Below are 22352 nucleotides of genomic sequence, written 5' to 3'. Positions count from 1 at the left end.
GATAATATGAATTTTCACATGTTTCCTTTTATTCGTAATGCAAATTGTAGTTATTTGAGAAGGTTATCCAGGGAGTTATATGATCAAAGTGACTGTACGTATACAAATTTGCTTTGTGGATTTAAACAATACAACCTATAGAGTTACATGAAGTATTGATAATTTTATATATCATTGGATTCTTATCCTAATGTAGGACAAAGAGGGATGTCTAAAACTTTTTGATGACATGAATATTTATGTCCATCGTTGTATCGTCTGTCGGACTACCGTATGTTGACTCTGTGCAGACTGATTTAAATAGAAAGAAACGGAAATTTCTTTGGAGTTATTGTTCGGGAAAATGCAAGGACATGTACTCTGCAGAAAATCTCTCTAATTTTTTGTCATAATTTGTTTTCCTTTTTTTAACTGATGCCACGTGTCTTATTCTGCCAGTTTCACGGCTGACTTCTTCATTTTCTAACGAAGATGTTGCCCTGTTGAAAGGTGGCTTGCTTTTTAGTTGATGAATTTTTGTTCTTCTTTTGTCTTGCCGTATTTGAATTTATCAATTTCTACTTTTTTTACAGTTACTGTTCATCACCGATTCGATTGGCGACCTCTAGGAGCTACTAATTTCGCACACTGATGCATATAGGAACTAGGTAGATGTGTACATACTTTAGGATAGTTAATAGTTTGTTTTGCTTTTTAGGTGATAATTATTGTAAAATTTCCTTTGTTAGTTTTCAGTTGAATGTAACATATCCTGCCAGTGGAACTTCAACTACACAATACTTGTGATTATTTTGGAAGCACAAGTATTTTCGTCATAATTGCACAAGTGTGTTGGTTGATGTTTGGCTCTAAATGAAAGCATTGGGAATGCTTATTGTCAAAGTACCTCCCTTTGTTGTTTTGCCTCTCTGTAATTACTTCATGTTGGTTTTCAGTTGAAAACAACAAAATTGAAATAAGTGATGTTTTTACAGACTTCATCTCATTGCAATATGTTTACCTCTACAAATTTCCAGTAGGAACATAAAAGAGAGAAAAGATTCACCTTCGCATGCTCTCCAAGTGAAATCATCAATTAGATTGTAGAAGCTGCTAGGCCACTTGGTCTGACCTTCAAAAGAAAATTATAAGTTATTCATATTTCTTACTGCTCCCATGTTCATATTGTTCCAGTCAAATCAATTGCGTAAATCTTTCCATGTACGTTCGCTTTGTCAGAAAAGGAAGCAGATTACTTGGGAGTCTTCTTCCAAATTCATCGATATGTTTATGGTACTGTCCAATAGCCTACAGTGTTATGCCAACAAAGCCCAAGAACTATTTTATATGTGTAGCTAATTGCGTATTGCTTTGCTAAAGTCTTGCTGAATTTAAACAGATGTTGAATGAACCATGTTTGGCTGTTTTGTGAGTGCCAGTCAAGTTTGCACTGCAACGTCTCCATGTATCCACGTTTTCCTGGATTTTTGTGGACATCAAGCTATTTTCTAATATATGACATGATAATTCACAATTCGGCAGAAGAAATTTTCTAGATAATTTCATATAGGCCATTTGGATGACCAATAGTGTATGCCTGTAAAAATTATTTCAAAGTAAATTTAACTCGTGTATTTCTTCCTAATCCGACAAATAACCCACAAATCTTGAAGTTTTCCACTCTGCTTTCTTTACCAGAATAGCCTGTGAACAAGAGCTACACATAGGATATCTCTAAATCAAGTGGCATGTCCACCAGAGAAAACCTCAGGTATACCATCTTTCACCTTCTTTTTGTGTCACCATTTCTTATATTTTTTATGTCTATCTATACAGGTTAAGAACGATGGGCCTAACTTATTTAAAATTTGATAATTTCCTGTGTATTTTCCCTTTGTATTAATGAGTTTATACAGATAAGATTACTGTGTCTATTTATTCATAGACAAAAAAAACATCTTCTGACTTTTATAATTTTCCATATACTTTTCTGGAATTTTCACATACACAATTAATATATATATATAGTTTTTAATCATCCAGATTTATTATGAATCTCAACAATCAGCCTTTTAAAGACGTGTTCATGGGTGATGTACAGCTGCACAGGATGTGTGCCATGTGGCACTACCGGTACAAATCAAATGCTTGACACTGATGCCAAATACTTGACACTGAAGTTAAACCAATCATCCACAGGACCAGTGAAGAAAGAAAAGTTATTTCCTACCAGTGAAGAAAGAAAAGTTATTTCCTTTCCAGACCATTGTGAAACTGTAGGTATTCAAATTAGCAGGTGAAAGGAACACTCTCTATGCAAACGACGTTCTGCAATCACACTTGATGACAGTTCCAACTTGCAAGCGACCAGAGAATCACAATATCTACGAGAAGTCTTCCTCTCTATATTCGACCAGATCCAGTTGTAGAACCAATATTGTGCCCCCAATTGTGTACTTGATTATGTTTCTGACGACAATAGACTCAATGGTTGATCTAACAGTTTTTATTTGCATGGCCTGCACCCAGCAAAGCATACTGCTTTCCACTGATATAGTTGTAAGAGTAAGTGATGCAAAGTTTGAACGATTTGGTTATCCATGTCAATAATATGCAGCGTCCTTTCTTGGCTGGTTATATAATTAAACTGCTGTGTAAAAACTATAGTGATGACACCCATGGACCAACAACATGGAGCACCAGCACATTTTCTATGCACTTTTAGACGACAGTCTCATCAACAAGTTTCCCTACATAGTGATACTTCTACGGACGACAGTCTCATCAACAAGTTTCCCTACATAGTGATACTACTTCTACGGCCAGGCTCTTCTCTAATGATTCATGAATAATGATTCATGAAAATGTCCATGATCTGTTAGACCTGAATGGAACTTCTAGGTAGACAAAAACTTATACTAGCTCAACTCCTCTCCTGATTCATTATTCCTTTTTATTTCAACAAAATAACCCAAAAAAATCGGATGCATCAGCTTCCCACGGGCCTCTGGCCGCTAGTATCCACTATTGTCACTAACACCCTTGTTGTCACATTGTCGTCGAAGACAGCAGGCTCCACCTACAATGTCATGTCTTCAACTCTTCATACAAACCGGCCACCTAAGCAGAGCCGCTGGTGCATGCAGGCACACTGTGTATGTGTAGTCCGACATGCACCGGCCCCGCTGTAGCACGCACCAGCACGACTTCTGCAGTGTGTGCCCCGCTCAGCTCTTCAGCATTGACAGGCTCGCCAGCGACGAGCATGTGCACACATGTGTATGTAGGCCCTGTTTGGTTTCAGACTTAATTTACCACGCCTAAGTTTAGGTGTCAGCCACACCTGTGACGCGTCATAGAAACTGTGGCGGACAGAACCAGCGCCACACCTTGGGCAAAAATTTCTATTGAAGAATCCCTCATTCGTTGTGGCGAGCCAGACCTTAGTACGGAAGCAAACACACGCTTAGAAGGTTGTGGCTCGTCACACCTTTGACGTGGCAAACTAGGGCTGGCAACCAAACAGCTCCGTAGTCCTCCGCAGCTTGCATGCAGCGTGACTTCTGGCCAGTGGCCACCAGTCTGGTGTCGTGGTGGTCAAGGAGCATCCGGTCACAACACAGTTTGCCATGGTCTCATGCTTTATGCTCACTCGAAATTCGGTGGATATTCACGAACGGTCAATCCATATTGTTTCTTCCCTCATGCCTCCTAATCCACATAATATATATAATGGTGTATGAGAAAAATGGCACCAGCACTGATTGACAGAATAAGTTATGTTATTCTAAACTTATGCCAGGACTGCTTATGGCGTAGGTATGTCTTATATGATGATGGCCAAATGGGAATGGATATATGTTTAAAAACACATGCACGCTGGTGCGTCCTACTAATTTCTGTGGCCCAAGTATGGTCTTCGGCCTAGTGGCACACTAGCATACCTCTTGTGTTTATCAAGCTTTATAACCAGTTTTGGCTTGTTCCATCTTTATTGTCGTCAAATACCACATCAACTTCAGTACCTTTCTAGATTCTTTTTGAACTACTAGTAGTGCAAACGTTGAGGCTTTACATTGTATAAAGCGCTGACCAACTATACATTAAAATTCGAGCAAAATGTGAACTCCGAGAAAAATAAACAACTCATTTTCTTGGTATTTCATAAAAGCGTCGTACCCTCTATTTGGTGCCGCATTGCAGACCAGAAATTGAATCGCATGGGTTTCATCTACCATCTGGATGACACCACGTTTATTGAACTGCTGAAATCCATTACTACGCATGTACACTACTCCCTCCGTTTCGATTTATAAGTCATCTTACGAAAACCAAATAATCCCAAAACAGGTAGGCGAGGTGCATTAACTTCCACCTCGTTTTTTGTTTTTTGACATGAATAAAGGAATCAATCAATAAGAGACGCGGGGCATGTATGTTTTTGATGACTCGAGACTAGCTAGCACGTCATGCAGTGGTCAATTCATTGCATGCAATGATATTAATTAGTATATTAACATTAATTTCTCTCGTTTTCCTCTCTATTCTAGTTGCGGTGCACAACCTAAGATGACATATAAACCGAAAAAGAGGGAGTACTGTTTCTATCGTAAAAGGCTAAAATATTGCCTATGTAACTTAGCTTTTTTAAATAATTGCACTTGCCATGCACAGGCTACCGTCCTAGTCGACGTAACAATATCTTAATTATCACAAACTGGAGAGCATGTACAATTAGCCTTGTATGATGTTGTGCAGTGAATCTAGGATTTCCAAAGCCAATCTCGAGCTGGTTTGGGGATATTGCTTTGCAAAGTATGACATTCAAATGCCCTGTAAGAGCCCAGCTCCGCCTGGAACATGTAAACAATAGCATTTTCTGACTTCAATGTATTAATTCAATCATTTTTAAATACAAAAGTACATTATTACACATATGTTTCCATCGTAGGTATTTGGGATTTCGGGCCAAGGTTCCAGCGAAAAGTTGGAGACAACAAACGACATCCCAGTCGTTGGGATTTCAGGCTTAGCCTTGCCGGCCATACTGTCCTTGCCTTACGATATTCCAATCAACAGAAGAAACTCAATATAAGGTGTCAACCCAAAATGGAAAAAATGACAAGTTGATATTGGATATTATGTAATGTGACTGTCCAACAAGTAGGTGGAGCCCGATGCACCTTGACAATGTTCTCATCATAAAGCCATGGCCTCTTGAACTGATGCTACTACTAGGAGTACATAGTATTTTGGACAACCATATCAAATGCTAGGTGGCCAGTAACAAGAGTATCTATCAAATTAATTACTTCCATATGTCTATGTGGTTAATTAGTCTTTCCACATTCTTCAAAAGTAATGAAGGAACAGCTTCAACTGAGTCAATGTCAGGTTCAATGTCTAATTAAAGAGTGTTTCGTTCATGATATTGCTTGGTGTTCATGGACACAGAGAACACTTGCTTATATAGTATCGGGAAACATTCATGTTTTTTTGCAATAAGATTCAAGGTCTTTCACTTGTTCCATGACAGGTCGTCTAGCATACACATGCACATTGATCAAATCATTGGATTTATTGTAGTACCATGTTTCATGTGCAGACCTAGGCACCATAGAAGGCTATAACAAAGGCCAAATCATGTTCAACAAATCGTTTGTACTTGTACTTGTTAGTTACACTAAAACATACATCATTCAAGGAATTAATTCGCTTAGAATGCAAACTTCTATCATATGATCTTGATTGTGGATTGAACATGATCACATGAACATATCCGAATTGAAAAATGTACTTAAGCTCCTATTACTGAGAGTATAGAATGGATATGATTGTTTTCTGATAGAGTGTTAAGAGGATTATCCTTGGCCTCTACATCAAGTGATGCACAAAACCATTTATTAAAAAGAATGAAGTACAAACCAAAAAGGATAAAGGATAAACCAACCATGCTAATTATTATGATCGTGTGATGTAGTTAGGCTCATGCAAGATTAGTATACTCTTAATCGATATCAGGGAAACAGGTTGTGCTAATGATCTTAGACTAGGACACTCACAACTTATTCACATATTCCATTAGATAAGAAGTACTCTGTATTCTACTTTACATACTATAAAGCAGGCCACTAGTAAGATACTAAAGAATAGTAAGATAATTCTGCATCTGACTATAAGTATAATACAACGATCAATTTTAAATTCATTAATGTAGTAAAAAAAATTACTAGTGTGAACTTATAATCCAGCAGTAGATAAGTTAGCATAAGAGGCAAAACAATTGGATCAACTAGATTATGTTCATGAATTGAAATACGTTTGAAGGGAGTGAATGAGAACATTATTCAAATCTTGCATGTATCAGTTTACAAGTCTTGCACGTATATCTAGGTCATCAATTTAATCAATTTAATAAGAGACGTACATTACAAAAAATATATCATTAGAAACTTTAGATGTTCTATTTTCAAATGATATAATTTTTATGTTAAACAATTTACTTTATATAAATCAAATTAACGACCTAGATACACGTGTAAGACTTATATATATACTAAGATGAAGGGAGTACTATCAGAGGGAGGGAGCGAGAGAGAGAGAGAGATGATGGGGTCTTGTCAATGTCATTGCAGCGCCACAGCCACTTACCGCTGTCGACGTCATCGCAGCGCCCGTCACCATGGACCATTCCGTCATGGATGACACCCTCGCAACATCGATCATCACACAGTCTTGCCACACGAAGCAGCCACCTCTTGAGGTAGACATCACCTTCATGAGGTGGATTACCACACCACCATCTTCTTGCAGCATTGCACCGTGACCGCCAGCGGCATCAAGCCACCAACGGCATCCCTCCTTAAGCCGTCGGCCTCCATCTCGCATAGAGTCTACCACGCCGCCGCCGCCACCTAGATCTTCAAGGCCCTGATGCCAATTATTTTAGATGCCTCCTCACAACACTTCTTCTTTCTCTATCTCAAACATCTGTCTTTGGATTTTCTCACACAACACAAAGAATACACACACAGGGCAGAAGACACACGCGCACAGACACTTCACCATGCAGAAAGCTACATTTTTACTCCGTTTCGGACGCACTACTCGGCATCTCGCCATCCAAGCCGCGTTGCATCTCCAACATCTCACCTTTCTTGCCGCATCACACGGCTTTGCCGGCTCGCGCAGCACCGCAGTTTCACGCTGTGATCGGCATCTCGTCATACTCGCCGTATCGCGCGGTGGCCTAGCATCTCGCCGTCTTCGCATGCCTCCGCTTAAGCCTGACCGGACTAGCTACTCTCTAACCTATGCTACACGCACTAGTAGAAAATGGGTCTGTCGGCTAAAGTTGAAAATCACATTAGTCCCGGTTCAAACTAAAACCGGAACCAATGCCAGGCATTGGTCCCGGTTCAGTTTGCCAGGGCATTGGTTCCGGTTCGGTTCATCTCATTAGTCCCTATTCGGGGCAAAATTCGGGACTAAAGATCCAACAACTGCCATGTGACGTGCCGCGGAGCATTATTTCCGGTTTTTTGCCAGAACCGGGACTAAATGGTAGGCTATTAGTCTCGGTTTTTGTCTAAAACCGGGACTAAAGTGCTGCCTATATATACCCTGGCCCCTCTTCTCTGTTTTTGGCTGTTGAGGTATGCATGTCAGGCTCTTGTCACCCTTCTAGTTCATGCACATAAGGTGTTCGATGAAATGCCCGAGCCACATCTTTTAGCTTTCTCCTCTCCAAGCTCGACCTCCAAACTCCATTTTCCTCAATATTTATCTAGGTTTGGCCGTGCACCAACTACACAAGTGTCCCGTGCCCGTCCTCACTGTTGTCGATCGCCCGCGTTGATCTCGTCGCGAGCACCATCGTGGTGAGCCTCTTGTTCTTGACTTCTTTTTAAAAGAAAAAAAATTCTTACTTGTATGGTTTAGATAGATACTTGTATAAATTACTTACTTTCATTGTTTTTTGTTATTATATAGTACGATGGTATTGGTATCCGCCTCCGTCGACCCTCGTCCTGTCTATGATTCGGATGTGGTATATATTATCTTTTATAACTATTGTTTTATTTAGTATTCATGACAATTATGATGACAAACATGACATATATTTTTTTATCTGGGAGGTATGTGAATCGGAAATTCGCTGACCTAACATACATGTAGCGGTACGGGTCTCCTCTCGTCAAACCTGAGTTAGTCAACGAGCTATCAATCAAAATGCGAAGATTGCATGACTGGTACATGCAAACATGTGCTAAACAGCAAAACTGGATCTACGTTGCATATGAAGACGAGCATTTTGGGACTGGACGAGGCGTGCTAATGATTGAATTCGACAAATTATTTCAGTTATACAAACAAGACGCCCTCGATAAATCTATCATCAGTGCCTATTGTTTGTAAGTATTATTAATTTATGTCATTAAGTCTTGTTCAGCTTGTTCTTGCATGTATAATCTTACTCATCACTATATTAATTTTGCAGAATGAAGATTCTCGAATGCAAAAGAGGACAAATCTATGACATTGAGTTCATTGACCCATATTACAATCATCACCAAAGTCTCGCAACGAATCCCCGCGAGACAGAGAATAACTTGGTTTAAGGGTTAAGGTTTTGCAGTACCAAAAGGGAAATACTATTTTCTTACCACTTCAAGTGAGTGTTACTATACACACATTCTATTTTCGCTTACTCGATGTTATTATAAGTGTATAATTGACTCGTTATGCGTGCGCATGTTTCACTTTATTTTGTTAATCATTGTACCTGACGTGGCACAAGTAATAGTCATGGATCCGAAACGCACACCCCTCGCTGAATGAGCGAACATGCAGGAATGCCTCCAGAGGTGATTTCAATCATTATGGCACTATCTCAGCAACTTCTCGTTCATTTCCTGATAGCAAGGAATTGATATATAACTCCTTTATTCATTTCCTTTTCTTGGCAGGGCTTGGAAACGGTTAACCGCCAAGGCTCGGAGTGATTGGAAGTCAGAGCTTATATTTAAACAAATAGATGTAAGTAACTACTATCTAGATCCGCGCATCTCTTTATTCTAGTTTCAATACCATTATAATTCTTGATTATGTTTTTGATTAAACTATGTTCTCGTAAAGTGCTTGAGGCAGGAACACGGGAACAATTTATGTGGATACTATGTTTGCGAGTTCATTCGCGAGACGACCCATCTGGGCAAAACCCGGGACATAAAAAATCGAAGTACGATAAACAATACTAACAGCTTTATTTTATTACCATGAATTGTGTTCGTTTTCATTGATATATATATTGACCCCTTTTTTAAATTAGATCGAATGGTTGCGGTACGTGTACGAGAAATTCAAGAGGAAATTGTCGGATTCTTAGATGCAGAGGTCCTTGATGTTAAGGAAGAATACTATTGCCCGTCGATGCAAATGATATGAAATGATATAGTGTAAAAAAGATGCATATATGTGCATGTAATTCGTGTCTATATTTCGTAAATATGTTCGACAAAGCATGACGGATGGGATGGTGTAATATATTAGTGACGATGATGTGCAATATAGTTGCTTCTTTATTGTTGTGTATGTACCATCGAATTTAGTGCAAAACAAGAATTAAAAAATGCCCAAAACAAATAAATGGGAAAATAGGGGGCAGCAAAATAGCCCCATCCAATTTAGTGCAAAACTCTAAACCCTAAAAATTGCTAAAAAAACAACGAAGAAATAGCCCCGGTTCGTATTACAAACCGGGACTAATACCCCTCCCCCCCCCCCCAGCCCAGCCACGTGGAAGGTCATTAGCCCCGGTTCGGGGCCGAACCGGGGCTAGCATTAGTCCCGTTTCGTGAACCGGGACTAATGGCCCAACCGAACCGGGGCTAAGGCCATTTTTCTACTAGTGACGCATAATGAAAGCAAACTCAATGTGCATATACATGAATCAAGATTAAAGCTGACACTCCAAGGGTTTAACCATGGTTGGCATCAAGTGAAAGAAATTAAAAAAAAAACATACTGCTGAGAATCAGGCACGTAAGATGCAATTATATAAAGATATTTGAGGTTTTGGGGGAGATTGTAAACTTTCAGCCGTTTTTGAAATAGCAGAGGCAAGCCGTAAAATTTTGACTGTCCTGACCTAAGCATAACTACCTCAGTTTAAAGTTATTCAGGTTCCGAGATTGCTTGTTTCAACCAATTTTAACTAAGCCTGACTTAAGCATAACTACCTCAGTTCAAAGTTAGTTTATTTTTTAGGGGGAGGAGTGGGGGTGGGGAATGCTCAATGGCTGGAAATTCTTGGAAAAGCCTTTCTGCACGAGTTTGCCATGTTAGGTAGGCACCTCCCATGTTATAGTGGCAAAGCCACTTGTAGACTATGTACTATGTTGTACATTGACTACACATTTTTTTTTTTGCAAAACAAATACAAACCACAAAGAATAATAATGAAAAATTATATAAACACATACTCCCTTCGTCTCAGTTTACAAGTCTTGCACATAGATCTAGCTCATCAATTTAACCAACTTAATAAGAGGCATATATTATTAAAAAAAATACCGCTGATAACTTTAGATGTTCTATTTTCCATTTATATAATTTCTGCGTTAAATAATTTATTTTATACAAGTCAAATTAACGACCTAGATACGCGTGCAAGACTTGTAAGCTGATATGGAGGGAGTATATTTGACTACATAGCTTTGAATGAATACACATGATTAGTGTTCTGGCATCACCACTGCCATGCTACCTTGTCCATCTGTGCACACGTTCCTGCAACAAGTCACGGTCGTTTTGTCGCCGGAGACTGTCAGGTTCCTCTTGCAGACCTTACAATACAGTGCTTCGAGTCCGACCCGCCACCATCAACTGCTGATACACTTCATCTGACAACTGATATGCTCCGGTCCCCCCTAGAACGTGTACTGCTCCCGCCCCTGTAGGGTCTACCTCATGGTACACTTCCATGAAACTTGCCTCTTGAGCTACATGCACGTCCACAAAGACGAGTTGTGGTTCCTTCTCGTGAAGCAATGACTTCTGGCTGGCGGCTGCGAGTCACGAGTGGTACTAGCTGGCAGCTGCGAGTCGCTAGTGGTGCTGACCAGGGAGCACCTGCTGAGCATGGTCTCTGGCATCGTGCTGGTTCTACATTTTGTGGAACTTGGTCAATGGACAATTCCTATTGTTTTTTCTTGATGTCTCCTAAGCCCCAAAATATGTATAGTAGCTTGTGAAAAGTAGAGGCATGGACACAAAACCTATGATAGGACTGCTCATGTTGTGGTGCATGTCTTATATATGATGGCCATGTGACATGGATACATATCTAGAAGCACATGTATACATGTGCGTCCTAGTACTTTCCGTAGCCCAAATATGTTTTGCACGCTGATGGCAGACTAGCATACCTCATATGTGTCTTTGAAGCTTTATATAACCCATTTCGGCCTGGTAGATAGTATTGTGATATGCTACAAAAACTATGGTACCCTTCTAGATTCTGTTTGAACCATCACTACTGCAGAAACATTTGTTTCATGTTATGTCTTGACATTATGTAAAGTGCTGACCAATTTCATAATGAAATTCTAGCAAAATGTGAACTCCAACACAAATAAGCGACTCATATCTTACTTATTTCATAATATCAACATACCCACTAGTTTGTGGAGCATTTGAGACAGAAAATTGGAATCGCATGGGTCTCATCTAGTAAGTGGATGACACAGGCAGTTTTTCTAAAAAGGGATTGCCCCGACCTCTGCATCATCATGATGCAGACAACCGTAGTTTATTAAAGCGCAATTTTTTTACGATGAACTCTTGATATAAATAAAAATAAAAAGATAGAACAGAAACAAGTCAGCAAAAGATACATTACTCCTCATAATATATTAGTTACACGCAATCGAAACCAGTTGAATAAACCATGTACAACCATGTCCAAACGGTTGCATCCAATGGCCACAAGCTCTTTAGCATCCACATGTTGCAGTAATAACCATGTACAGATTGATGGGGTCACCAGTGGCGGAGCCGGGGGGCGAGCACGCCCCCCCCCCCCCCCCCCCCCCCCGCGCTGCAGCCCCAAGTAGTAGCATTAGTTAACACGTGAGATTGAGAAAAGGCAGCCCGTAATTGTCGTGGAGCGCCTTGTGCGCCATAATTGCCGTGGAGACTTCCTGCAGATTTGTTTGGAACGGCATGAGCGAATAAGCCTGGAACCTGGAACAGCAATTCAGCCCTGCAACCTGGGCGAGCCGTTCTTGAACTTGGAACCTGAATTATCTTCAGATCGATCTCTACAGCGGCCGATCGGCGATAGCAACCTGGGCGACCGCCGACAGGAGTTCAAGGCCGCAGCCGTTCGATCTATAATGCAGCGCCACAGCGGCGACAGGAGTTCAAGTGTTCAGAGCTTAAACTGCGACGGCCGACGGGTGACAGATAGAGGTTTGTTTCGGCGATTCTATGTTTGATCAGTGCCTTTTTTCATCCCCATTCCCAATAATTCATGCTAATTTGAGTTTTCTATTTAACAGCTATGAAGAGGAAAACACGAGATGCAAAGATTAATTCTTTTTTAAGCCAGTTGAATCAAGTTCTCAGCCTACTGAAAGTGATGTGCAAGTTACAATTCCTAATCCAGTGGGCACTTCTGATCAAGATATGCCGGAGATGGAAAATGTTGCAGAGCAAGCTGAAATTGTAACCACACCTTATCACAGAGATCTGGTAAACGTTGTCAAATTTGGGAACTACCACCGGAGAAGCAAGAGGAAGCTCGTCATTTTTATATTTCTGAGGGGCCATATCAACCGGAATTGAAATAATACCCATTCGATGATAAGTCTAAACACCGTCGCCGATTTCAGTTTGATTGGTTCACAAATTTCTTTTGGCTTGAGTATTCAACTCACACTGATAGTGCATATTGTTTGTCGTGCTTTCTCTTCTCAAAAAAACCAGTTGGAAAATGTGGATCTGATACATTCACAGTCAAGGGTTTCAGAAATTGGAAAAAGGTTAATGATGGAAAATCATGTGCTTTTTCAACTCATGTTGGAGAGGGACCTCACTCTGCTCATAGTTATTCAGTTCGTTGCTATGAAGATCTCAAGACCAGTATGGCTCATATTGATAAGGTGTTAGAAAAGCAAAATGAGAAAATCATTGCAGGTGCAAGATTGAGGCTTAAGACTACCATCGATGCCATGAAGTAAGCATTTTTTTACATCAACTATAATTTGACATGAATTAGTGCATCAATGTCTAACAATTGCTCAATGTTCATTACTTCATTAAGTGGTTGATATTCCAAGCTTGTCCTTTTAGAGGCCATGATGAATCTGTGGGTTCTAAGAACCGAGGAAATTTTTATTGAAATGGTCAAGATTCTTGCTTCGTACAATAAAGACATGGCAGCGGTTGTTTTGGAAAATGCTCCTGGAAATGCAAAGTATACCTCCGGAGAAGTTCAGAAAGAGATTGTTGGCATACTTGCTCGACAAGTGCAAAAGTCAATTAAAGAAGAAATCGGTAATGGCAAGTTCTGTATAATGGTTGATGAAGGTCGAGATGAATCAAAAAAGGAACAAACAGCAATTGTTATTCGGTTTGCCAACAAAGAAGCAGAAATAACTGAGCGATTTCTTGATCTAGTTCACGTTAATGACACTGCTGCCTTAACTCTGAAAAATGCAATTTGTGGTGTACTAGCAGATAATGACGTGAATGTACGAGATATCAGGGGATAAGGCTATGATGGTGCGAGAAATATGAGAGGGGAATGGAATGGATTGAAGGCTCTAATTCTCCGTGAGTGTCCATATGCCTATTATATTCATTGTATGGCTCATCAGTTACAGTTGGCTCTTGTTGCTGCATCAAGGGAGGTACATGAGGTGCATAACTTCTTTCAAAATGCAAATTTTGTAATAAATGTTGTTAGTTCATCTACAAAGCGCAATGATGAGTTACTAGCGAATCAAGCGGCAGAAATTGCTCGTCTAGTTGAGTTAGGAGAGCTTGATACAGGCAGAGGGCAAAACCAAATAGGCACCTTACAAAGACCCGGAGATACAAGATGGAGCTCACACTATAAGTCCATACAGAGCTTAAAAAATATGTTTGCTGCTACAGTTGAAGTATTAAGAGGTATAGCAAGTGATCGTTCTGTCTCAAAATTTTCTCGTGGAGATGTTGTTGGTTCCCTTAAAATGATCATATCATTTAATTGTGTGTTCGTTCTACACCTGATGGAAAAGATTATGAAGATCACTGATGTATTGTGCCAGAAACTCCAACGCAAATCTTTGGATATTTTGAATGCCTTGGATTATGTTTCTAACACAAAGATCCTATTTGGTAAGCTAAGGGAACATGGTTGGGAATCACTTTTTGAGGAGGTCAAATCTTTCTGTGTGAAGCATGTGTGTGAAGCATGAGATTGATATCCCAGATTTGGACCGCAAGTATGTTTCTTTACTCTCTAAAATCTAAAATTACTTAACTTATATTAAGTTATATCCTGCTTATTTCTTATCTTGAAAATTGAGTTGACTTTGTTATGCAATTCATAGGTATGTTGATGTCACCAAATCTCGAAACAAGCATGACAACACAACAACGCTCCATCACTACAAAGTAGATGTTTTGAGTGTTGCAATTGATCAACAACTGAGTGATTTGAATGATCGATTCAGTACCCATGCAACAGATCTCCTTACTCTTTGTTCATCACTGGACCCAAGGCATGAATATTTTGATATCCCAAAGATAAGCACTCTTGCAGAAATTTTTTATCCCGCAGAATTCTCAAGTCAAGAAATAGCTCAATTGGAAAGTCAGCTGCCTCATTTTCAGCTAGATGTGTGTAACCATCCAGAACTGATTACCTTGCCATCAATTGCTGGTTTAGCAAAAGGACTAGTTAAAACAGATAAAGCTTCTTCACATCCAATGGTTGACAGGTTAGTACAGCTAGTTATCATTCTCCCAGTCTCAACGGCAACTGCAGAGCGGGCTTTTTCAGCTATGAAAATTATCAAGACACGACTTCGAAGTACAATGGGAGACGATTTACTTCGCCATTGCATGATCATTTACATAGAAAAGGAATTAGCAGATAAGATTTCTTCTGACAAAACTATTGATATTTTTGATCTTACTGGCAAACGTAAAGGCCATTTTAAGCTAATACAAATGTAATTATGTTTTGAAGTCATCGAAGCAGAACGAGTTGTCCTATATATGAATAATTTTGTATTGGATATTTTTTGTTTACTTGACTCCCCCCCCCCCCCCCCCCTCCATATCCAAATCCTGGCTCCGCCCCTCGCGGTCACCGAGTAGATAACCTGCAAAATATTTGAAGTGTCATATGTTAAAAACACATATATGTCCTTGAAGGTTGTTGTGAATACTAACTAGCTAGTTACATTTCTGATACTTGTTGGTGGTGTTGTACTGCTGAAAACCTTCTCTATGCATGTAAGCTAGTGGTTTATGTCATAAGGCTGAAATGATGCCTATGTAACTTATTATCACCCTTTTTGTGCGCCCTACCGTGTTAGTTGACATAACAATATGTTATTATCATAAATTTATGTGCATGTACAATTAGCCATGTCTGATGATGTGCAGTAAATTGAAGATTACAAAAGGCAAGCTTAGTCGCTAAATTCAAATAGAACTCCTCTACCATAATTGAAGATCTTAACTCGCAAAATGGGAATTATAAACAAGTATTTAGAAATTTGAACGAACAAACACAATAAACAGTGGACATATAGTATCTAATCTCGAACTCAATTGCACGGAGTGAACAATAAATTCCAAGAAAACAGTAAAACAAATCCAAATGGATTTATCATGTATGAACATCAGCTAAGGTTCTAACTTCCTGCAAATCTCATTTTGAAAATAAAATTTGTGGACATTTGTACAGAAACATTCTGGACTCAATTTTTGAGCACTCAAAAAAAATTGCACACGGCTCTACGGATGTCTTTTTGGGCCCAAATTTTAGGATGTGATAAAACTTGTTGATGTTCATTCACGCAAAAAAATCAGATTTTTTATTTTTTTTCTATTTTTCGGAATTTAGTGTTGATATGGGTGCATTTGTGCTCAAGATTAGAATAACACTTTCGAGAACAGTGACGATCTTTGATACAAACCAAAGTTGGGGCCGATAATTTGAACTACCTTTATTCGAGAGCAGTGACGATCTTTGATACAGTACAAAACTTTCGGGACAGAGGGAGGCCCATATAAACAGAACCCAGCCCACCCAGAACACAAACGCTGCCTCACTCAACTCTCAGTCTCTCACTTCCCAAACCGAAGCCCAAAGCCTTGACCTTTTTCCCACCCAACCAAAACCGCGAGCAAACCCTCACGCCGGCGGCGGCCGCCCCCCACCGACGACGATGCCCGGCGACGCCTCCACGGCGGCCGAGGCGCTGGCGCAGGCGGAGGCCGACCTCTCCGCGGGCCGCCTCCGCGCCGCGCAGAGGCAGGCCCGCCGCGCCGCCCGCCTCGACCCGGACTCGGCAGCCGCCTCCGTCCTCCTCGCCGCCACCTCAGTCCTCCTCGCCGACGCCGGCTGCCCCCGCGCCACCCTCCTCCTCCCCGAGGACCCAAAGTCGTCCCTCGCCAGCGACCCCGACGCCGTCCGCCGCCACTACAAGTCCCTCTCCAGATCCCTCCGCCCCGACGACGGCGCCTCCTCCTACCCCGCCGCCGCCGCCGCGGCCCAGGAGGCGCTCCGCCGCGCCGCCGACGCCTACGCCGCGCTCAAGGAGGAGCGGGATGCCCCGCCCCCGCCGCCCACCTTCTGGACGGCCTGCGCCGGCTGCCGCCTTCTCCACGAGTTCGACCGCCAGTACGTCGGCTTCCGCCTCACCTGCCCCTCCTGCCGCCGGACGTTCCTCGGCTCCGAGGTGCCCCCTCCTCCGCCGCCCAAGAAGCACAAGGCGGAGAAGACGCTCGCCGAGATGCAGCTCCAGCTCGCCAAGAGAAGAGGGAAGGATCACAAGGTACCCCAGAGCTCATCCAGTGATGAATATGACGAGCCGGCGGAATCGGAGGTGCAGGAGGAGGACCCGGTTAGCGATCACTCGGGGCAGATGACTGTGGAAGACTCAGACTTCTACAATTTTGATGCCGACCGCGTCGAAAAGTGCTTCAAGAGAGGCCAGGTATGGGCATTGTATGGGGACGACGATGGCATGCCGCGGCACTATGCGCTGGTGGAGATGGCATCGCCGGGCAGGCAGTTCCGCGCACAGATACGGTGGCTGGAGCACCAGCCTGACGGGAAGGAGGGGAAGCCATGTGGGTCGTTCAAGGTCGGGAGAGAAGCCATGGTGAGCTCGGTGAATGTCTTCTCACATCTTGTTGCCTGTGAAAGGGTGGCGAGGGAGAAGTACCGTGTTTACCCCAAAAAGGGGTCAGTCTGGGCGCTCCATGCCGGAGAGTACGCCGACACCGGGAGGCCCAAGTATGACTTTGTGGTGTTCCTCAGCGGGTACAGTAACGTGCACGGCATTAGCTTTGGCTACCTGGACAAGGTTGAGGGTTTCAGGAGCATCTTCACGCGCCGCGAGATAGGTGTCCATGCCATTCAGTACCTCCGGGAGGGCGATGTTGGGATGCTTTCGCATCAGACACCAGCAAAGAAAGTCTCCAAGGGTGAGTCCTCGGCACTGCCTCCTGGGGATTGCTGGGAGCTTGACCCTGCATCTTTGCCTGCTGAATTACTGCACGCCTAAAGGCACAAGTGGCTTCGGAGTGATAATGCTGACAGGGCCGTTAGGACTGTTTAGGTTCCAAGTTGTGTATTAGTAGGGGAAGATGATCATTTGGATGGTGTCAGATGATGTGATGATGCTTCTATTTGAAAACTCTAGATGGATATTGGTCTTCTTCAAGTGGAGACTTTGAAATCATGGATGATTGTGGCTGTTTCAGAGTTCAGTGCTCAGTGTTGAGTTCTACTATTGCAGTGTGTGAAATGGATTATCTTCATATGTATTGATTGATTCCGTGAATTTTAGGGAATTATTTGATCTAACATGTTTAATCAGAACAGCATGTGTCCATTATTGTTTGAAGTGCCTTCCAAACAAAAAATATGCCTGAAGACACAGGAAGTAACAAACTGTTGCAAGTTGTGATGAGAAATGCTAATGTGTAACTGGTCTTAGTAACAATGGAATCTTTGTAGGTGTTCTATTGAGTGTTGAGATCTGTTATGGCAAAATTGTTTGATCTTGACTGATCTTTTATGTATTGTTTGATCTTGAACACTTGACTACTCTATTAGTATGAATGAATTAATTTTGGCAAAAATGTTTTGAACTAATTTATTCAATTGGGACAGCACGTGTTACTATGTTGTAAGTGGTTCTGAATTGTCTTCCAAACAAACAATGAGCCTTAAGACACAAGTGGTGATTGAAATATGAGATGAGGGAATGCTAATGTATAACTGGTCCTGCAACTTCAGATTGGATACATATTTTTTTAGATCAAACTTCAAATTAGTTTTTCTTTTATCAGATTGGATGGTAAGGTACAAGATATGCTTTTTGGATTGAGATTTTCTTTACGGCATCAGCCTGAAGATAGTCTCAATGTTCCACAAAACACAAGCTGTATTTAATATTTCGTTGTTGGCGACAAGCCTTATGCCATATTCTGAATCAATGGTTTACTGATCCATGTGCGTTGCATCCATCAGAACTTCATTTTAAGCAGGTCACTTCATTTATTTTTCTGCACAGCATCAAGAGTGAACAACGATAATATTTAAGCGATCACTTTTCCCAGTCTTCACTCCCTCAAATAAGTTCTCATGTCGCACAAAGTTAATGCTAAATCCACTGAAATCTTATAGTTCATAGAGGAACTCTCAGATTACATAGGTGTGTACCACATTAATATCTAACACGATGACAGTCTCAGACATTAGGACACTACAAAATCTTGACAACTTGGAGCACAGTTGCTCATCCAAGGAAGTTCATGATCACCAGGTGGAGCACCAGATTACACAGGACGAAATCAGCAAAGGCCCTCTCCGGGGGGAGATCCTGAAGATGATGTTTCCACAAACAATGTTATGCCGGAATCCAAAGAATAATTTGCCATACAAATAACAGTGGAAGTCGAGTTACCTTGAATTCCTTGTTGTCCTTGTTGACTTGAATACGGAGGCAAACTGCAAAGACATCGGCAGTTGTATTATATATCCTGGAGGCAAGGAAGAGTGAACGAAATCGGGAGGGGTAAAAGAAAGAAATTCCTACCACCAAGCACTGCAGTTCCAATGGACGACAGGACACCAGACAGGAAAGAGTTGAAGGGGAATGACCCAACTATTCCCATGTAAACAACCTGTTTTGTCACATACAAGAACATTTCAGTAGTCTGCAAATGGCTCTGCGTTACCAAGCCAAGGTTTCTGTTGCAACTAGGGGAAACAGAGGACTTGTAACTTTTGAGTTGAACACAAGGCTAGTGAATAAAAACATGTGCTCAGATGGAAATGGTGGCTAAAGAATCTGGCTAACGGTCAGTCAGTACAACTAAGTTCCCAAACCAATAATATGGCCACAGAACACATATCAGACATTGTTATGCACTACACGGTGCATCAGATTCTCGCAAGCCATAGGCTACCGCTACAAAAAGATGAGAACTGTGGCAAAATAAGCATGCAAGACATATATCATCCATGGAATCAGCGCATGGCTGTAGCAGATCACCAGGTATGTGTGTCATGCTGCATAATTAATTTCCCAAACTCAGTATTCTACACTTCTGCATCTCAAATCATCAGTATTCTACACTCCTGCATCCCAAATCAGGGCTCATGTATCCTGGGGGCAAGGTGTCGAAATTTACCTGAACCAGGGCAGTGGCCACGGCGAAAACCACGTACAGGTCAATGATCTGCAGAACAGGATAAGCGCATCAGTGACCCGGCAGTCGCCGGTGGCAGAGGAAAAAAAATACTGCTCGGGGAAAAAAATGAAATTTACCTTGAGATTCGTGGGCGTGGCGGCGTAGGCCTTGTTGAGGGACTGGATCAGGAGCTTGGCATCCCCCGCGGCCTTCGGCATCCTTCCTTCACCGCGAGCTCGCTCCCACCCTCACCCCGCTCCGTGCTGGTAAATCAGAATTCGGGGAATCAGATCGCGGCGGAGCACGGACGGCACGGCTCCCAGATCCGGACCCGGCCGGCGGGCCGTGGGTCCGGGAGGGGGAGGGGGAGGGGGAGGGGGAGGGGAAGGGATGGGATGCGGCAGGATCGAGGGGAGCTTGAACCCTAGGACGAGGGCGAGAGAGATCTGCGGGAGGAGGAGGAGGAGACTGACCTGTGCTGTGCTGGGGAAGAAGACGACGCGCAGATTCAGACCTGAGAATTGCGATCTCCGGCAGCTTTGGGGTTTTCTTTCCTGCGGTTTATTGCGCCGATGAGACTGGGTAGGGCCTGACGGGCCGGGTTTCCGGGCCCAACCGGCCCTGCGACTTGAGCCCGCTGATACCGGAGTTTTTTTTTTTTTTGTCTTTGATTGTCCTCGACAACGTGTGCGCTTTGGGCCGCATGGCGCGAAACTGTCCCATGGGGGTAGGGGGTGCCTTCCGAAGTCCTTTATCGGCGTATGCATCGGGTCGCTTATAGTTCCCCATATAAAATGAAAGAGTTCATTTTCAGCTTTTGATGGCTTGACCGCGGTGAGACGAAAGAGTTTATTTCAGCTTTGATGGCTCAAGCGCGGTTTGTCGCGATAGCTCAGGAAATTTTCAGGGCCCAATGACAATAGAAGGAAATTTTTAGGGCCCAATGACAATAGAAGCCCTACAGTGCTGGTGTTGCCAAGGGGTACGCATCCATGCATGCACCGTTAAGATCGATACTGAAGCCCTAAAGATGTTTTTTACTAGTTTACACAAAGAGTTCCGTGTAAGTATGGCTATGTCACACAAGGGATCTGATGGTCGAGGGAACTTGATATTATGTTCAATCATCAATGTCTTGGGTGGATATTGAAGGGTTGTTACTCAATTTTTTTTCGATTGACATAGAAATGAGAATGCCTCTATAGGTGTAGGGTGAATTTAGCTGCGCCATGCAAGTGTTATACCATATGTATCACCATTCACTTTCGTTGTTGCGTTTTCCCTGAAGCCTCATATTCCCTACTCGAATAGACGGTCTTTATCTTTTTCTCTATCATGGTTCTTGGATCTAGATTAGAAATTATGATTTCCTCATCACTAACCTATTGGTACCAAGAAGAAGTGCATCAACTGGGAGACTTTCGAGTGTGTCGTTGCTTCAGTGGCGATGGAGCAATATACATGCACATGTGATTAATTCTTAGCAACCGCAAAAAGGCATTAATTCCTAGCATGGTTTAAGTTGGTTGCTGGATATATGCCATTATGTATCTTTCGTATCTTTCCCAATTATAAAGGTTTAAGTTGGCGGTGAGTTCACTCACCCACTTCTTACTCTTACACGTGGGACATAGTGCAACATCTACTAAGATTAAAATATCTCAGTGTGTAGGATCCATCGAATTAGGATGTTGTGACAGAGTGGCCTGCTCTTTACCATCTAACCATGCAAGAAATTATGTGATGATATGGAAACAAAAAAAATTTACATACTCCCTCCGTCCCAGTGTATAAGTCACCTGATGAAAACCAAATAACCCCAAAACAATTAGACGCGGTGCATTAACTTTCACCTTATTTCTTTTTTTTTTTGACATGATTAAAAGAATCAACCAATAATAGACGTCGGGCGTGTATATTTTTAATGACTTGAGACTAACTAGCATGACATAGAGTGGTCAATTCATTACATGCAATGGTGTTAATTAGCAAATTAGCATTGATTTCTCTCGTTTTTCTCTCCATCTTGATCACGGTGCACAATCTAAGACGACTCAAGGCCTTCTCAGTGCTTCATGGTGGATGGGTGCTAAGCATGCCACATAATCGAAAAAATGATATCATTTAAAAAGGAGAGAGAGAGAGCACTTTGGTGACCCAGAAGAACCAATGCCAAGCACATGAGCCTAGGCAAACCACTTAAATGAAAGAAGATGATCAATGCATGAAAAAGCTTAGGTGCTAAATCATTAAATAAAATGGACTTAGCACCAACAAGCTAAGCACATATGCATTGAGGAATTGAGTTGCTAAGCCTATTCTTATTTAATTGGAATTTATTTCCTTTCAATCAATGAAACTGTTGTTTAGCTGCTTCTCTTGCCCCCACCACCGCGGCTCTCCCCTGTCATTGCTCGTCCCCGTGCAGCTATAGACCC

The 22352-nt window shown here is 42.0% G+C and overlaps 2 protein-coding genes across 2 annotated transcripts; one reads left to right on the top strand and one right to left on the bottom strand.

Moving 5' to 3' along the window:
• The first annotated feature begins 3150 nt into the window (after positions 1–3150).
• On the top strand, positions 3151–18079 carry LOC123407972. Its single transcript, XM_045101214.1, has 7 exons — positions 3151–3258; positions 12189–12453; positions 12650–12735; positions 13323–13736; positions 13863–13895; positions 14866–14972; positions 16244–18079. The coding sequence occupies exons 1-7, from the start codon at positions 3151–3153 to the stop codon at positions 17775–17777; spliced, it is 2547 nt and encodes an 848-aa protein (XP_044957149.1). The 3' UTR covers positions 17778–18079.
• A 736-nt stretch (positions 18080–18815) lies between these two features.
• Positions 18816–20493, bottom strand: LOC123411183 (dolichyl-diphosphooligosaccharide--protein glycosyltransferase subunit DAD2). Its single transcript, XM_045104121.1, has 6 exons — positions 20388–20493; positions 20052–20177; positions 19915–19962; positions 19317–19404; positions 19185–19228; positions 18816–19100 (listed from the first exon to the last, which is right to left on the bottom strand). The coding sequence occupies exons 2-6, from the start codon at positions 20130–20132 to the stop codon at positions 19017–19019; spliced, it is 345 nt and encodes a 114-aa protein (XP_044960056.1). The 5' UTR covers positions 20133–20177; positions 20388–20493; the 3' UTR covers positions 18816–19016.
• Positions 20494–22352: the final 1859 nt, after the last annotated feature.

The sequence above is a fragment of the Hordeum vulgare genome, chromosome 7H (assembly GCF_904849725.1).
Source record: "Hordeum vulgare subsp. vulgare chromosome 7H, MorexV3_pseudomolecules_assembly, whole genome shotgun sequence".
NCBI lineage: Eukaryota > Viridiplantae > Streptophyta > Magnoliopsida > Poales > Poaceae > Hordeum > Hordeum vulgare.
The sequence above is the reverse complement of the archived record's forward strand: the minus strand, read 5'-3'. Positions and strand labels throughout refer to the sequence as shown.